Source organism: Oryctolagus cuniculus, chromosome 14 (assembly GCF_051225735.1).
Source record: "Oryctolagus cuniculus isolate XC-2025 breed Fujian yellow rabbit chromosome 14, ASM5122573v1, whole genome shotgun sequence".
NCBI classification, from domain to species: Eukaryota; Metazoa; Chordata; class Mammalia; order Lagomorpha; family Leporidae; genus Oryctolagus; species Oryctolagus cuniculus.
The window spans coordinates 43189764-43205388 of NC_142880.1; the positions used below are offsets into that span (position 1 = coordinate 43189764).

Genomic DNA, 15625 nt, shown 5'->3' on the forward strand with positions numbered 1-15625 from the left:
CCTGCACCACAAAAAAAAAAACAAAACTCCATCCTCTCGATTGCCAATTCAGTATACCCAATTTCCCATAATGCATCTGAGCCTCTTCCACCATGAAGACACCATGATGAACAAGTGTAAGCTAAGCTCCATGTGGAGATGTTCATCACATACCCTGAACTCCACCAAAACTCCACCCCTTCTGTATTAATTAGGGCACCACCCCCTACCCAATAAAGGAGGTAGCTGAACTGGGGTGTACACTATTCTCATAGGAGCCATTCTCCCTATGAGCTGCCCACACTCCTGTCTTGAGTATACACTATCTCCTTAAATAAATCCTGCTCTCATTCTTGTACTTCATGTCTCTGCTTTCAATTCTTCTCAAGCTGAGATGAGAACCTGGAATCAGTCTATCTTGAGGACCACCAGTGTACCCCCACAAAACAAGGCTGTAAGTCACTCTAGCTCTGTACCTCTTTTGTTGTCTCCTTACTGCAGTGCAAAAATTCAAAGAAAAAACGAGTTCAGCTCTAACTTTCTCTCTTCTCTGCCATGTCTCATAGCAGAGCACTTGGCACAAAGTAGGCACTGACAAGATGCGTGTGGGATGGACACATTTTTCCATGGAGAGTCATGTCCTCCAGGGTCTGGCTATGGCATGACAATGTGGTCATCTTTGGGCATTCACTTCTTCAGGCTCAAGAATGCTCACCTGGGCATTAACAAGCAGCACCTATGCTCTCCCCGCTTCCCAGTTACATTCTAGAGCCATTCACCTTCCAATGCTTCAAGGAAATTGTTTTGGCCTCTTCTGAGTGAAACATGCTCACCAGGCCAAACAGGTCTGGGCCTGATTGACAGGAGAGTTTAAGACCGGTTTGGCTGTTTTCACCAGAGTGTAACAAAACAGACATCCTTTCTGCTTTCAAAAGATAATAGGAGAGCAAAGGTGCTGGAAACCATGGCTGCCCCCTGCAGAGCTTTTCAGCATGGCAGGACCTGTGCTAACCCCAGAGCTATGCCCTCTCTCTTCCCCTATTGCCCCCATTCCCAAGAGAAACCTGGGCTCAACCAAAAATTTCATGAACAGCAGCATTCCCCGCATAGACTCACGCAGTATAGAACACGAATGATACACACCCCATGTAGCAGCAGGTAACCTTTCTACAGCGCCTTGAATGCAGACGCTACAGACCATCAGGTCCCAGCCTCCCTTTCTTAGAGTGTCCTTGTCTGGTTTTTATGATCGTAAATCAGCCCCTTATTAGCTCACTGAATTGAGGGAATAGTATAGCTGGCCTTACAAGGTCCCTGATCACCTTGAAGTTCAGTCTTTTCTTGAGGGGTTTCTTTTCCAGGAACCCTAGGCCCCAAACAAAAATAACTACCACCTGCATGTAGACCCTAGGCCCTAGGGCATGTTTCACTCAGAAGAGGCCAAAACAATTTCCTTGAAGCATTGGAAGGTGAATGGCTCTAGAATGTAACTGGGAAGCGGGGAGAGCATAGGTGCTGCTTGTTAATGCCCAGGTGAGCATTCTTGAGCCTGAAGAAGTGAATGCCCAAAGATGACCACGTTGTCATGCCATAGCCAGACCCTGGAGGACATGACTCTCCATGGAAAAATCTGTCCATCCCACTTCACCATTATCAGAATCTCCTAAAGGATACATTATCACCAACCAATCGAAGAAAGGGCCACAAAGACTGCAGACCAGCCAGAGACTTGAGCACGAGCTGAACACACATCTCTCATCCCAACTTCAATCTGTATGAACCCATACTATACCCCAACCCCTCTGGGAACCTGGCAGTTAAGGGACAGCTGCCAGGCTCTTTGCTCTGCGCTTGTCAGTAAACACCTCCTTTCGTTCACCACCCTTGTGTCAACGACTTGCTCTCTGTGAACCAGTGAGGAAACTCAGTTTTGGGGGTTCTATAGCCATCCTTGAATCAATTTTGGGGATGTTCTATATCAAGCCAAGTTGGAAAATAGGTGGATTTAACAGTGAAAAATACTACCAGATACCTGTCTTTCAAGTTGTTTCTTTTTCTTCAAGTCAACAAAACCAGCTAACATATATTTGTTTCATTTTAGGGAATGAAATAAAAACAGAATCCACAAGTCTGGAATTTATATCCAGGATACACTTGTAACTTGGTACTAGCATATTTTAATGAGAAAAGAAGAAAGAGGCAGAGTCAGATGTGGATCACATTTTTGCAAATAAGTGAATGGATATATATAGAATTATTTCACAACTTTTTATTGAAAACTATTTGTGTTCATTATACAAGAGAGAGAATATATGGCTTGACTTTTCTAAACCCATAGAACTCAAGAGACATTTGCTTGTTATTAGCATGGATATTCTAGGTAAAATCAAGTATTAGATTAAGGTAACCTAATTATAAAATAGCATCATTACAGTAACAATTCCAGACCAAGGTTAAATGAATACAGACTTAAAGTTCTTACTTCAAACATTTTTTGAATCTTCCCCATTGGTTATTTTCTATTACAATATTATTATACAGTAAATAATATCAGTGCACTAAATAGAAAATGTGTAATCACTTATACAATACATTGCAATATTAAGTATTCTGTTAATGTATACTTCACCAGAGTTATAGAACCAGTATCCTAAATATACAAATAAAATATCAAAACTTAATTTAAAAAGTTGCTCATACCACAGAATAATTTATTATTAATACCTAATATTTTTAGTCAATTATAATGTTTTAGACTTGGTAGTGAGGTACAGAAAAAATTTTCAGATATGAAAAGTTTAACCCATTCCATTTATTCTGCAAGCACATGTTAAGGTGTATTATGTACCAAACTTTAAGACTATTTAAAAATGGAGCTCGGCACAAAGAAATGATGTGCGTGTGAAATGATGGGTGCTAATTTGCTTGATTGGCTCATTCCTTAATGTACACATATATCAAACATCACATCATAGCCCCAAAACATATAAATTATTCACCAATTAAATTTTAAAACAGCAGAGATGGTGTTGTCCCTGCCTTCCAGGAATCAAAATGCAATGAGAGAAAGAGAGATGTAGACACATGTCACTGCTCAACAGTGCAAGACAAGGACTCTGTGAGACAAACAAGCAATGTACTGAGCATACAGGGGGAAGCTCCCACCTCCTCCTTCCTGACAGTATCAGGAGTGCTTATCAGAGGAAGCAACACTTGCACTGAGCATGTGTTGCTGGAAGATGTCCACCTGGGAAGCAGGTATCAAAATCTGAGAAGGGCGGGCAGTGCAGGAGAGAGAACGTAAAAGATGCAGATACAGCATTTCTGCTCTTTTGTGGCAAGACAAAAGGCTATATATTATGACCTGGGCTAGTGGGGATCTGTAAGGACAGGGTGATCAAGCCCCATATGAAGAATGGGTTCATGTTGAGAATGGAGGCCTGGAGAAGGCTCCATTTTCTTCTGACATTAATTGGCTGTGGGAGAAGTTTCAGATCCCTGTCTTTGTATTTGTACAACAAAAAGCGGCTGAGCTGGGCCCTGAGCTAGAAAGCTCATTCTTCAGTGTGACTTCCAAAGGCACAGCCTTGCATCTCACTGTCTCTGACCTCATTTCAAGGTATATGGAAGGGGCAGGGCTGATTGCAAACAGCACAGGAAGCACGCAGCCTGGACTCAGCCTTCTCTGTAATCACCATTAAACTTTACAGGTGTGAAAGACTACCCAGTGCCCAACCACCGGAATGCGTGTCTGCCCCAGGCGAGTCTCCTCCCAGAAGATGCAGCGAGAAGAGTTTGAAGCATCAGCATGTAGCTTACACATCATCCAAAACTTAGAAAACAAATATGTCTCTCACAAATCCATCAAAACTGTGAACTTTACTCCCTGGGTCTTCACCCAGTCAGGTATGAGCAATGCTAACACGAAACACGTGTGCAATTTTACAGACAACAGCTCCTTACCGTTAAAACACGGGTGACACTCTGCTTCCAGAGCTGTCTCCTTCCGATCCTAAACATCACAGCAACCTGTCCAGTTCATGGGCTGGCCACAGCCCACTCTTCCCGAAGAGTCTTCTTACTCTTGGAGATCTAGTCATCACCCAACAGGCTTCCAAATGCAAAGAGCTCCGGAGGCCCAGAATCTACGTTTGTGTTTCTAATTTGCATGTATTATTGGCCTCATTCATGAAATAAAAATGAAAAGTGCCCCTCTGCTACTCAAATGTTCCTTCCAGAGTCTCTGTCCTCGGGCCTCTGCTCTATTCCAAAGCCTCAGGTTGTTAGGGAAATACTGTTTATGTACTATTACTGCCTCTTAGTCATGTTTATCAACCAGGAAAAGCATTGTCACTGCTAGGTTGCAACACAGCCTCAATGTAATGCTATATGCTGTCCAACAGTAAGCTTTAAGTCAACAGAGACCATTTTTAAAGAATTTCTTTGAACAATGAGAAATTTTATATCAAAATAGCAAAGAATCCACAGCTTTAGATGTCTTGCTCAAGTGAAGAAATTCAATCTCTGTCTCAACAACTTTGTGTGCATGATTAACTGCCAGCATTGTGACTAATTGTGACTAATTGTCAGAGAGGCTAATTGTGACCCAAAGGAGCCATTTTCTCTTCTGGAAAGAACAAGAAGCCTATTCTATATGCAAATAGCAAACGATGTCCATAAATTACTTGTGGCTCACTCAGTTGCACATACACATAAACCAAGGTGATTTATTCTATGTGGCTAAACATGTTGATCATTCTTACTGTGACAATGTGATAAGGAAACACTGCCAAGTGCTTTAAGAGATTGTTCACATAGGATTTCTCTCATCAAGATGAGCAAAAGCATTTCAGGTTAGAATTGTTGGAGCCAAGATTTAGTCCTTGGAATTCAAGGTCCTAGCAGGTCATCCGAGAATAGTCAGGGAATTAAGAACTCATCCTGGCAATATCCTGCAGTTCAACTTCACCAGAGACCAATGTGAAAACCAAGGGTGATGACTTGGTATTTGAACTTGGAAGTTTATCTGCTCAACAACCAGTGCTAGGTATGACCTCCATATTAATATAAAAGCAACATTTAGACTTGAATATAATTTGATCAGAAAATAACAGTATAGGAAGTTAGAGTTTGTTTATGGTTTAAGAGCAAAGGACTTCTGGAGTTTCAGTATTTGATTCCAAGAAATAAACTGGCAATAGATTAACAGGAGGAAAAGCATATAAATTTATTGCCCAAGAAGGTGAGCACCCAGCAACACAATGAGTTTTGGAGGCATGAATGCCCTCTTCATAGGGGAGGCAACTTGAGAGGAAGAGTAAATGTTTTTTTAAAGGAGATGAATGGGTCTGAAGAATAGACAACAGCCTGGGACAAAGTCCTTCTGAGCTTTGGCCTTGGTATCAGCTCTAGGCTTTTCCCCTGAGGTTTGCATCACTCTCCCCTATGGATGAGGTACGCAGGGAAGGATTTTAACACTGAGTGTCTTCTGGAGGTGTGGGCCTTTAAGGCACACAAATGAGCTTCAGAACAAACTCTCCCTGCGTGTGCTGCTCCCCAGGTTTGAAGTCCAAAGTGGAATATTTAGGAGGTACCATCTTTTGAGCCCCAACAATTAGAATATTTTTAAATCACCTCCAGCCTTGGTAAGTGGCAGTTTTCTGTTCTGATTATGAATGGCAAAGGCAGTTTCCAGACGCACGGCCCTGTCCTCCACGTGGTGTTGAACTGGCAGCAGAAAACAGCCAGGTGAGCCAACCCTCCCTGCTCTGCAACTCCAGTCAGAACCTAGAACCCTGCCCACACACAGCCTCAAGACGATGTGCTACAAAGCATCCCACCACCACGTCTCACCGGTATGTTTAAATGGGCACCTCTCATGGGGCATTTGAGGCACCATTCCCACTTCCGCAGGGGTTTTCCAATGAACTCAGGGAAGAGTTCCACAGATGCTGGTGCATTCATCTGGAGTTCGACAAATCTAACAATGACTCCCCTGAGGCTTCCCAGCAAATGGCAAAGACTTCCAGCCTCTGTGGATTAATTCCAACCCCTGGGGCAAGGAAGAAGCCCCAGGCTGCTCTGGCCTCATCTACCTATGTGACATCAGAGGTTCTGTTTCTTGCGTTATACATTAGAAATACAACCACATAACCAACATACTGATTATGATTTAAATATATTTTAAACTCCTGGATCCTCATAAGCAACTAATAAAAGATAAAACCATCTTTTTTTATACAAAAGACTTTCAAATACAATTAATGGCAGCATCAATGTAGGAGTCAAATGCCCAAGGGACGATCTTGATCTAACATACAAATCCTAGTTTAGAGCTATCTGGAAGTTTTCTGGCTGATTTCATCTGAGTATGTCCCAAGATGCAAGTTTTATCAGCTCCATCTGCACATTTTTCATGAATATCCCTCTTGAAGAATCTTACTAAGGTCCAGCAGAAGCAAACACAGTCATCCATTCAATGGCCTTGTAAACAGTGGCACAACAGGAACAGGCATTATGGAGTAGGAGGTTAGGCTGCCATCCAGGATGCCTGTATCAGAGTGCTCATCTGCTCTCAGTCCAGCTCCCTACTAGTGGACTTGGGAAGCAGCAGTGCCACCCACGTAGGAGGAGTGGGTGGAGTTCCTGGACCTGACTTCAGCCCAGCCCAGCCCAGCCCAACCAGCAGATGGAAACACTCTCTCTCACTCTCTCACTCTCTCGCTCTCTCTCTCGCTCTCTCTTTTTCTCTCATATACAAATCTTTTATTTACATAAGGGATAGTATATAAAAATGGTAAATGAGGTCAGTGGGATGAAAAAGTGCCATATTCAATCGGGTCTCACTTGCACACCTTTCCACTTTTCACTTTATATTCAATGACCTCATAATGGCTGTCAGTGGGCAACAAGCACATCACCCGTGTCACTGCCAACATTTGTGCAGATCCAGCTGTCATCCCAGGTGGCGCGATGGGGCCATTGCAGCACCTTGATATGGCAATCAACAAACCCTTAAGGATGCCTTTGAGGAAGTAATGTGTGTCTTGTTTGTTTTCTAAGTCTTCACTGACATCTTCTGGGAAGATCAAGAAACACCAGCAAATCTTGGAAGAATCCCTCTAAATTTGAAGAAGCTATAGAAATTTCTTAACTGATTCACTGCACTTATCATTGTATGGATGCAAGGGATAATGTGTGATTGTGTTTATTTATGATTAAGTCTAAAAGAATTTTTTTCAATTAAAATAAAAACAGGCCAGTGTTGTGGCTCACTTGGCTAATCCTCCACCTGGGCACTGGCACCCCGGGTTCTAGTCCCAGTTGGGGCACCGGATTCTGTCCCGGTCGCTCCTCTTCCAGTCCAGCTCTCTGCTGTGGCCAGGGAGTGCAGTGGAGGATGACCCAAGTGCTTGGGCCCTGCACCCGCATGGGAGACCAGGAGGAAGCACTAGGATCCTGGCTTTAGACTGGCGCAACTCCAGCCATAATGGCCATTTGGGGAGTGAACCAACGGAGGGAAGACCTTTCTCTCTGTCTCTCTATCTCTCTCACTGCCTAACTCTGCCTGTCAAAAAAAAAAGGCTAAAATAAAAACAAAAATTCTAAGCAAATCAAGCATCCTCATCTCACCTGTAGCTGTCTTCCTTTCCTGGTGAATAGAAAACACATCAGTATGCCTTTCTTCTGATGATAGCTTAGGTCAGACAAAACACTTTTATGAGCCCTAATGATCAAAGAAAACTTCTTGAAAAAGGCAGAATTTAAGGCAATACTTAAGGGTAAAGTTCAAATAAGTACATAGGGAAAGGTAGAGTATGACACATGGGGAAAATATCAATAACAAGATAAGAATATTAAGGAAGCTGCTTGGGGGCCAGAGCTGTGGCATAACAAGTTAAGCCTCTACCTGCGGCGCAGGCATCCCACATGGGCACCAGTTCAAGTCCCAGCTATTCCTCTTCCAATCCAGCTCTTTGCTATGGCCTGGGAAAGCAGTAGAAGATGGCCCACGTTCTTGGGCCCCTTGAACCCATGTGGGAGACCCAGAAGAAGCTCCTTGCTCATGGCTTCAGATCGGCCAGCTACAGCCACTACAGCCAATTAGAGAGTGAACCAGCAGATGGAAGACCTTTCTCTCTGTCTCTCCTTCTCTCTATCTGTAACTCTGCCTCTCAAATAAATAAATAAAATCTTAAAAAGAATGAAGGAAGGAAGGAAGGAAGGGGAAGAAGGGGGGGAGGCTTCCTGTGCTGCTGATATGAAGGGGAAAATGATTGATTGATCTCTGAAAGCTGTTTTAGTAAGGAGTCAATGAAGAATCACCTGGTAGATGGGTATGGGAAGGACTGAAGTGGAAAGAGATTGAAAGCAGTATCCTGAGAGTGAAGAACAAAAGACTGTATAGAGAAGTGAAAGCAGTGGTCACCCAAAAATGAACAAATGAGCTTAATAAGCAGAGGCAGGTCCCCTTGTCCCCAGCCAACATTTTGCAACTCATAAGCTACTCCTACATACAAATTCTGGTTAAACAACAAATGGAAAGAAACAGAACAAAACTTACCAATCAAAAAACACAAACAAATGAATTTATGGACCTTAACAACTAGTGCTAGGGGTAAAAAGACACAGTTGTCAAAGATGATCCCAACACCATAGTATCTCAAATAGGAATGAGAGAATTTAGAGAAAGAAAATATTTTCAAAACTAGATAACTAAAGAAATGCAAGCAATGTTCTGGCTATTTACTTTAATTTTGGCCTTTTCATCCTGGAAACATGCAAGATCAAACAATCAAGTATGATTATTCTATCATAATTTAAAAACTCAAAGTATAAAGAAAATAAAGGAACCAGTAATATATTGATGGCATAATCATTGCAGTTGGTTTCTTGGATTTGCCACCATTTTCATGAATTGAAATTGTGTATCAAAAGCTAGAAGAGATGCACAGGTTTTCTGCAAAAATTCAAAGAGAGAGGACAAATCCCAGAGAATACAGAATGCTGATGCACTGAGAGGGAAGCAAGCACCACACAGAGCACCTCAGTTCTGCAGGTAGAGATTGGAGGAAGAGGGGAACTCTGGGCTAACTGCACATTCCACATGTTATTTTGTATAGTGACTTCCATGTAGGAACTATGAGAATTAAGAATGTCTGGCAATAGGAGAAGGGTATAATAAAGGAAAGGCTATTTTTAAGATTTATTTCATTTATTTGAAAGGCAGAATTACAGAAGGGAAGAGAGAGAATGAGAGAGAGAAAGCGAGAGAGAGAGAAATCTTCCATCAGCTGGTTCATTCCCCAAATGGCTGCAATGGCCAGTGCTGGGCCAGGCCGAAGCCAGGAGCCAGAGGCTGCATTCAAGTCTCCACATGGGAGCAGAGGCCCAAGCACTTGGGCCATTTTCCATGCTTTTCCAGACACATTAGCAGGGAGCTAGACTGGATGTGGAGCTGCCAGGACTCGAACCGGTGCCCATACAGGATACTGGCATCACAGACAGCAGCTTCACCCACTACACCATAACACAGACCCCAAAGGGATCTTCAGGAACATTTTTCCTCTCCCTCTTCATGTCCTCCCTGATGATGCTTCCACTTATCTCTATAGACATAATGCTGTCCTGGCTTTGGGAAGCTTCACTTTGATCCTGACTCTTGCACATGCTGGTTGGTTGTATGGCATTTGCTAAACCACCAGCCACATTGGCCCCATTTGCCCAGGAATAACATGAAGTAAGCAGTCTAGGGATCCTGAAAGGACTTTCCAGCTTCAAAAAGATTACAACATCTGCAAATGATCCTAGAAGCTAAGCATACTGCATGCTCCCAGTCATTGCAAAGTTACCTGAACATGAATTCTACTAGTACTGTCACATAATCTGCCCTATAAAATGTTGGGAATATTCTATCTTGAATCACCTGAAATAAGGCTGATTAACAATGCAGTATTATTACATCTATGATAATAACATTTTTCATAGGAATTTCTTGCCAGATGCTCATATCTTGAACAAATGATGTCCCTGCACCATAATACTTCTTTGTATATAAGGCTACAGTACTTAAAAAAATATTCTCCCAAATGTAACCTCAAGAAGCTCAGGGGCTCTGAATGAAGACAAGGAAATCAAATTTTGAGTAAAAGTCATACAGCCTATTATAGGAAGCTCTGCTAGCACCCTGCTTTTGGTTCTGCTCCTCAGTGTGGTTGTATTTTTCCACATTGAACCTGCACAGATCATAGGCACCCCAGCTTGGCTGTTGTAGTTGTTCTTTGTTTAGAACTAAAATTTCAACATTATAACACACATAACTCAGAAGAATAACACTTCTTTAATTAGAACCTTGTTTGTAGTTATAACCTAAAGGACAATGAACAGCTTGGGAATGAGTCTATGGCTTAATTAGTTGCTCTTTCAGAAATTCGAAGTCCAAGCAAACATACGAGCAGTATTAATTAGAAAGACAGGAAGAGAACCCTTATTAATGTGATCACTCTCACTTTGAGAAAGCAGTGGAGATGATGATTTTTGCCTTCAGGCTGCCTTTTAGCTGATGTTGATCCACTTCACACATGGACATTCACACACGGACATTCCAAGGCACCAAAGCACGACTATTTTCCCAAACATAAAGCAACTAAAACTCCAACTCATAATCCCCTCCTTTGGGGTTCTAATTTCATTTAACAGGTACTTATTTAGGAGGAAATATATCTCATTAAATAACAGGTGTTGAAGATCTGAAGAAGCAGTAAATAATACCAAGCAACTCATCCACCTGCTCTTGTCAAGTCCCCAGATAATCTGGAAGGCTATCTTTCCTACCATCACACTTGTGTTTGTTTTTGTTATTCAGAGAAAGAAAAGAGTAGAGACTTAAGTTCACCAGCAAACACTAAACTTCTAATTTTACCCTGCATTTGAATCTCTTCGCTTTCTCTTGTAGTAAGATATCATGAAATGGTAATCTCAAAGTCACATTCCCATCCTATAGAAAGATTTCACGAGAATACTGAGTCAAATGTCATTTGTCTAAGATAAAATCTCAGTATTAGGAATCATTAGTGATTCAATCAAGAGATATCTAAAAGCAGCAAAGAGCAATCCCAGCCTCTAACATCACTCCATCCAGCCACCATCATAGTGGTACTTCCCAGCTTGTGAGAGCTTCACTTTACAAACCCTTTAATGTGATTTTTATCATAAGTAAAATCCACAAAAATAAAATAGACATCTTTATAAACACAACTTGGTGGCACTAACACCCACAATAAGAGGTATGGCACTAAAGTGGGATGTACTAATGGGAGAGGCATAAAAACTTTTGATTGCAGGAAATCAGGTATAGCAAACATCTGAAACCAAGCAGTCATTTCTGTAAAAAAAAAAAAAAAAAAAAAAGGCTTTGTCTCTCATTGGAAAGCTTAAGAATTAGTTCAGGAAAATGACAAAGGGAGACATTTCCAGCCAGAACAAGAATGGTTCTATCACCTCAGTAACAGAGAAGCTGGGAGTAGGTATTTGGTTCAGCAGTCACATGGCTGCTTGGACACCTGCATCTCACACAGCACCTCACTTGAATCCTGGCTACAGTGCTTCTGATCCTCCTTCTGCTAATGTTCATCTTAGGAGGCAGTCAGTGATGGCTCAAGTACTGCAGTCCTTGCCATCCATATGGGAGACCTAGAAGGAGTACTGAACTCCAGGCTATAACCTGGCTCAGCCCCAGCTACTGTGGGCATTTAGGAAGCAAACCAGCAGATGAAAGATTTCTGTCTCTTTATCTCTGTCTCTCTGCCCTTCAATGAAATGAAATTTTTTTTTTTAATTTAAAAAGAAACAGTACAGCTAGAGGCAGATCAGAGTTCAAGGGGAGACTCAGAGTATGATTTCTGTGTCCCCCAACTTCCACTGTTATCACCACACACTGGGGGCAGGGATCCACCTGTCCTAGTCACAGTTGTATTTCCATCTTCACACCACTCATTAAATGAATGAAGAACAGCCCCCATTTATGACCTCATCTGGGAGTTAATTAGGTCTTTAAACCTCAAACTACAAACAATTACAAATTATATTAGAGTTACTCTGCTACCAGCAAAGTAAGATCTGTATTGTCAATAAAAACAAAAGTAACACAATTTATTTATGCTTTGGTGTTTTCTGTGTTTCTCCTCTCTTATGCATCATCACGTAACTTGTAATAAATGTCATAACCACTCACAGATGTCATAAGATAGCTTTCAGACTCCGCTGTTCCTTCAACAACAAAAATGCTAAAACATTAGAGACCAAACATAAAATCCATTTACCATACACATAAAAACAAATGCATTTTATTTCTAACAAAACTGAATTCTGGAAGCTCTATGCAGACCTAATGTTCTTTTGAGCTTCTTTGAGGATATTGCAATGCTTACTTCTTTCCAAAACAACATCACACTTCCTATCAGAGCAGAGGTGAAAGATCACCCAATTAAAGTAAACACACACACACATTTCCCATCATAAGTACACTTAGCAATTGCTTTATGAAGCAATATCTAGCTCCTACTTCTTACAGAGTTGTCAGCTTGCTGATTTTCCAGGTATTAATAACTCTTCTACTGAAAACAGTTAGCACTGAGACTATGCAAATGTGGGTTCAAGTATCTAAGTGAATGGCCCATTTAATACATAAATCAAATTTACTGACAAGTAAATTTCAAGTTAAGGACATAACATAACTAGTATGAAAACATGAAGAACAGAATAAGGCAAGGATTTTGAAATGTAGCCCTTAAATGGTGATTCGGTACTTGACGTGAACTTAATCTGAGTAATTACTTTTTTGGATTGTTTTAACTTTCAAATATTACACCATCAAAAATGTACAATGGGAGGTGAGTGTTGTGGTACAGCAGTGGTTAAGCTGCCACTTGACACACCCACATCCCATATCAGAGGGGGTTCAAGACCCAGCTACTGCATTTCTTTCAAGCTTCCTGCTAATGGACCCTAGGAGGCTTCAAACCATGGTTCAAGTACTTGGGTCTCTGCTACCCAAGTGGGAGACCTGATGGAGTTCCAGGCTCCTGGATTCAGCCTGGCCCAGTCCTAGTTGTTGTACACATTTAGGGAGTGAGCCAGTGGATGGAAAATTGATCTGTCTCTCTCTGCATTTCAAAGCATATGAAAATAAATAAAAACATTTTTTAATGTAGGCTAATCCCTGTATTAATAGGAACCAAAACAAAAATATCAAAGAAAGATTCTATCTAGAAAACATCATGCTGAGTGAAATAAACCAATCCCAAAGGGCCAAATATCATATGTTCTCCCTGATCGGTGACAACTAACTGAGCACCTAAAAGGAAACCTGTTGAAGTGAAATGCACACTATGAGAATCAATGACTTGATCAGCCCTTGTCCTGACTGTCAAGGAACAACTTACTATTTTATTCCTTTTAGTCTTTTTTTGTTCTACTTCGTATCATTGGTTAAACTCTTTTATTAATTATTCTTAGGCATTTAAAATTAACTGAGGGGTAATCCCTGTTAAATATAAGAGTGGGAATAAGAGAGGGAGGAGATGTACAGTTTGGCACATGCTCACTTGGACTTACCCCTGATGGTAGAGCTAGAAATGTGCCAGGGGATTCCAATTCAATCCCATCAAGGTGGCATGTACCAATGCCATCTCACTAGTCCAAGTGATTAATTTCTGTTCACAATTAATCATAATGATAGGACTAAGAGTCAAAGGGATCACATAAACAAGACTAGTGTCTGAAAATACTAACCAATAGAATAAAAAAGGGAGAGAACAATCCAACATGGGAAGCAGGATTCACAGCAGACTCAGAATGGTGGATGTCCTAAACAGCACTCTGGCCTCAGAATCAGCCCTCAAGGCATTCAGATCTGGCTGAAGAGCCCATGAGAGTATTTCAGGCATGGAAAGCCAATACACTGTGGCAAAAAAAAAAAAAAAAAAAGAAAGAAAGAAAGACACCTAGATGGGGGATCTCTCTAAGTGAGATCCCAGCAGAAATAACAGGCCATCAAAGAAGGAGGTATCTTTCTCTGAAGGGAGGAGAAAACTTCCACTTTGAATATGGCCTTGTCTAAGTAAGTTCAGAGTTGGTGAACTCAAGAGACTTCCACAGCCTTGGCAGCTCATGACAAGAGCCTCGGGTGATTACTGACATCATAAATAAGAATGTCAATTGTTAAATCAACAACAGGAGTCACTGTGCACCTACTCCCCATGTAGGATCTCTGTCCTTAATGTGTTGTACTATGCAAATTAACGGTGATACTACTACACAAACAGTACTCTGTGCTTTGTGTGTCTGTGTAGGTGCTTGTCTATTGAAATCTTCACTTAGTATATACTAAGTTGATCTTCTGTATATAAAGATGATTGAAAATGAATCTTGATGAAGGATGCAGTGGGAGAGGGAGTGGGAAATGGGATGGTTGCAGGTGGGAGGGAGGTTATGGGGGGAAAAGCCACTGTGATTCAAAAGTTGTACTTTGGAAATTTATATTTATTAAATAAAAGTTGAAAAAGTGGTAGTACATTTATTTTTCTAGGAGGTAATTAAATTAATTCCTTATTTTAGGTTTGAGTTTAAAAATGTTATATATTTTAAGAAAAGTTTGGAGCCAGCACTGTAGCGCAGCAGGTTGATGCCCTGGCCTGGAGCGCTAGTGTCCCATGTGGGCGCTGGTTTGAGTCCCAGCTGCTATGCTTCTGATACAGCTCTCTACTGTGGCCTGAGAGAGTGGTGGAGGATGGCCTGGGTCCTTAGGCCCCTGCACTCCTGTACCCCTGTGGGAGGACCAGGAGGAGGCTCCTGGTTCCTGGCTTTGGATAGGCTCAGTTCCGGCCGTTGCAGCCAGTTGGGGAGTGGGCCATCGGATGGAGGATCTGTCTCTCTCTCTCTCTCTCTCTCTCTCTCTCTCTCTGTCTCTCCTCTCTCTGTGTAGCTCTGACTTTCAAATAAATGGATAAATCTTTAAAAAAAAAAAAAGAATTTAATATAGCCCATTATTTTCACCAAAGGCATCCAACATACATTTATTGAGCTTCTCTGATACATATGGCACAATATTATTCAAGTATAAGACCATTCCTTCCTTGAAAGAGCTAATAGTCTAGCAAAGTAGTAAAAATTAAATGAGTAGTGAGTCAGTTATGAAGTACTAAATTATAAGGTCCTACCAAGACATATGGGAATCCAAGTTGCTACATCATGCTTATGAGTTGAACTCAGTTTTGAAATTAGTCAAAATCAGGCCGGTGCCATGGCTCAACAGGCTAATCCTCCACCTAGCGGTGCCAGCACACTGGGTTCTAGTCCCAGTCGGGGTGCCGAATTCTGTCCCGGTTGCCCCTCTTCCAGGCCAGTTCTCTGCTATGGCCCGGGAGTGCAGTGGAGGATGGCCCAAGTGCTTGGGCCCTGCACCCCATGGAAGGCCAGGAGAAGCACCTGGCTCCTGGTTCGGATCAGCGCAGTGCGCCGGCCAAGGCAGCCATTGGAGGGTGAACCAATGGAAAAGGACTGTCCCTCTCTCTCTCACTGTCCACTCTGCCTGTCAAAAAAAAAAAAAATAGTCAAAATCACTTAGGCAATTGCACACCTAAAAACA

General features: G+C 41.7%; 1 protein-coding gene across 3 annotated transcripts in view; it reads right to left on the bottom strand.

The window, feature by feature from the left end:
- The window catches only part of DNAH5 (dynein axonemal heavy chain 5), a 319159-nt gene that overhangs the window by 256225 nt on the left and 47309 nt on the right, over positions 1 to 15625 (bottom strand). For 2 of the 3 annotated variants that reach the window (XM_089312625.1, XM_089312626.1), the window contains exon 1: positions 3943 to 4273. The exons of the other annotated variant lie outside the window; for it this stretch is intronic. In XM_089312625.1, coding sequence (XP_089168751.1) covers positions 3943 to 3999 — 57 coding nt within the window. In that variant the 5' untranslated portion in view covers positions 4000 to 4273. Of the gene's footprint in view, positions 1 to 3942; positions 4274 to 15625 lie in introns of those variants that run through there. 3 annotated transcript variants of the gene reach the window in all.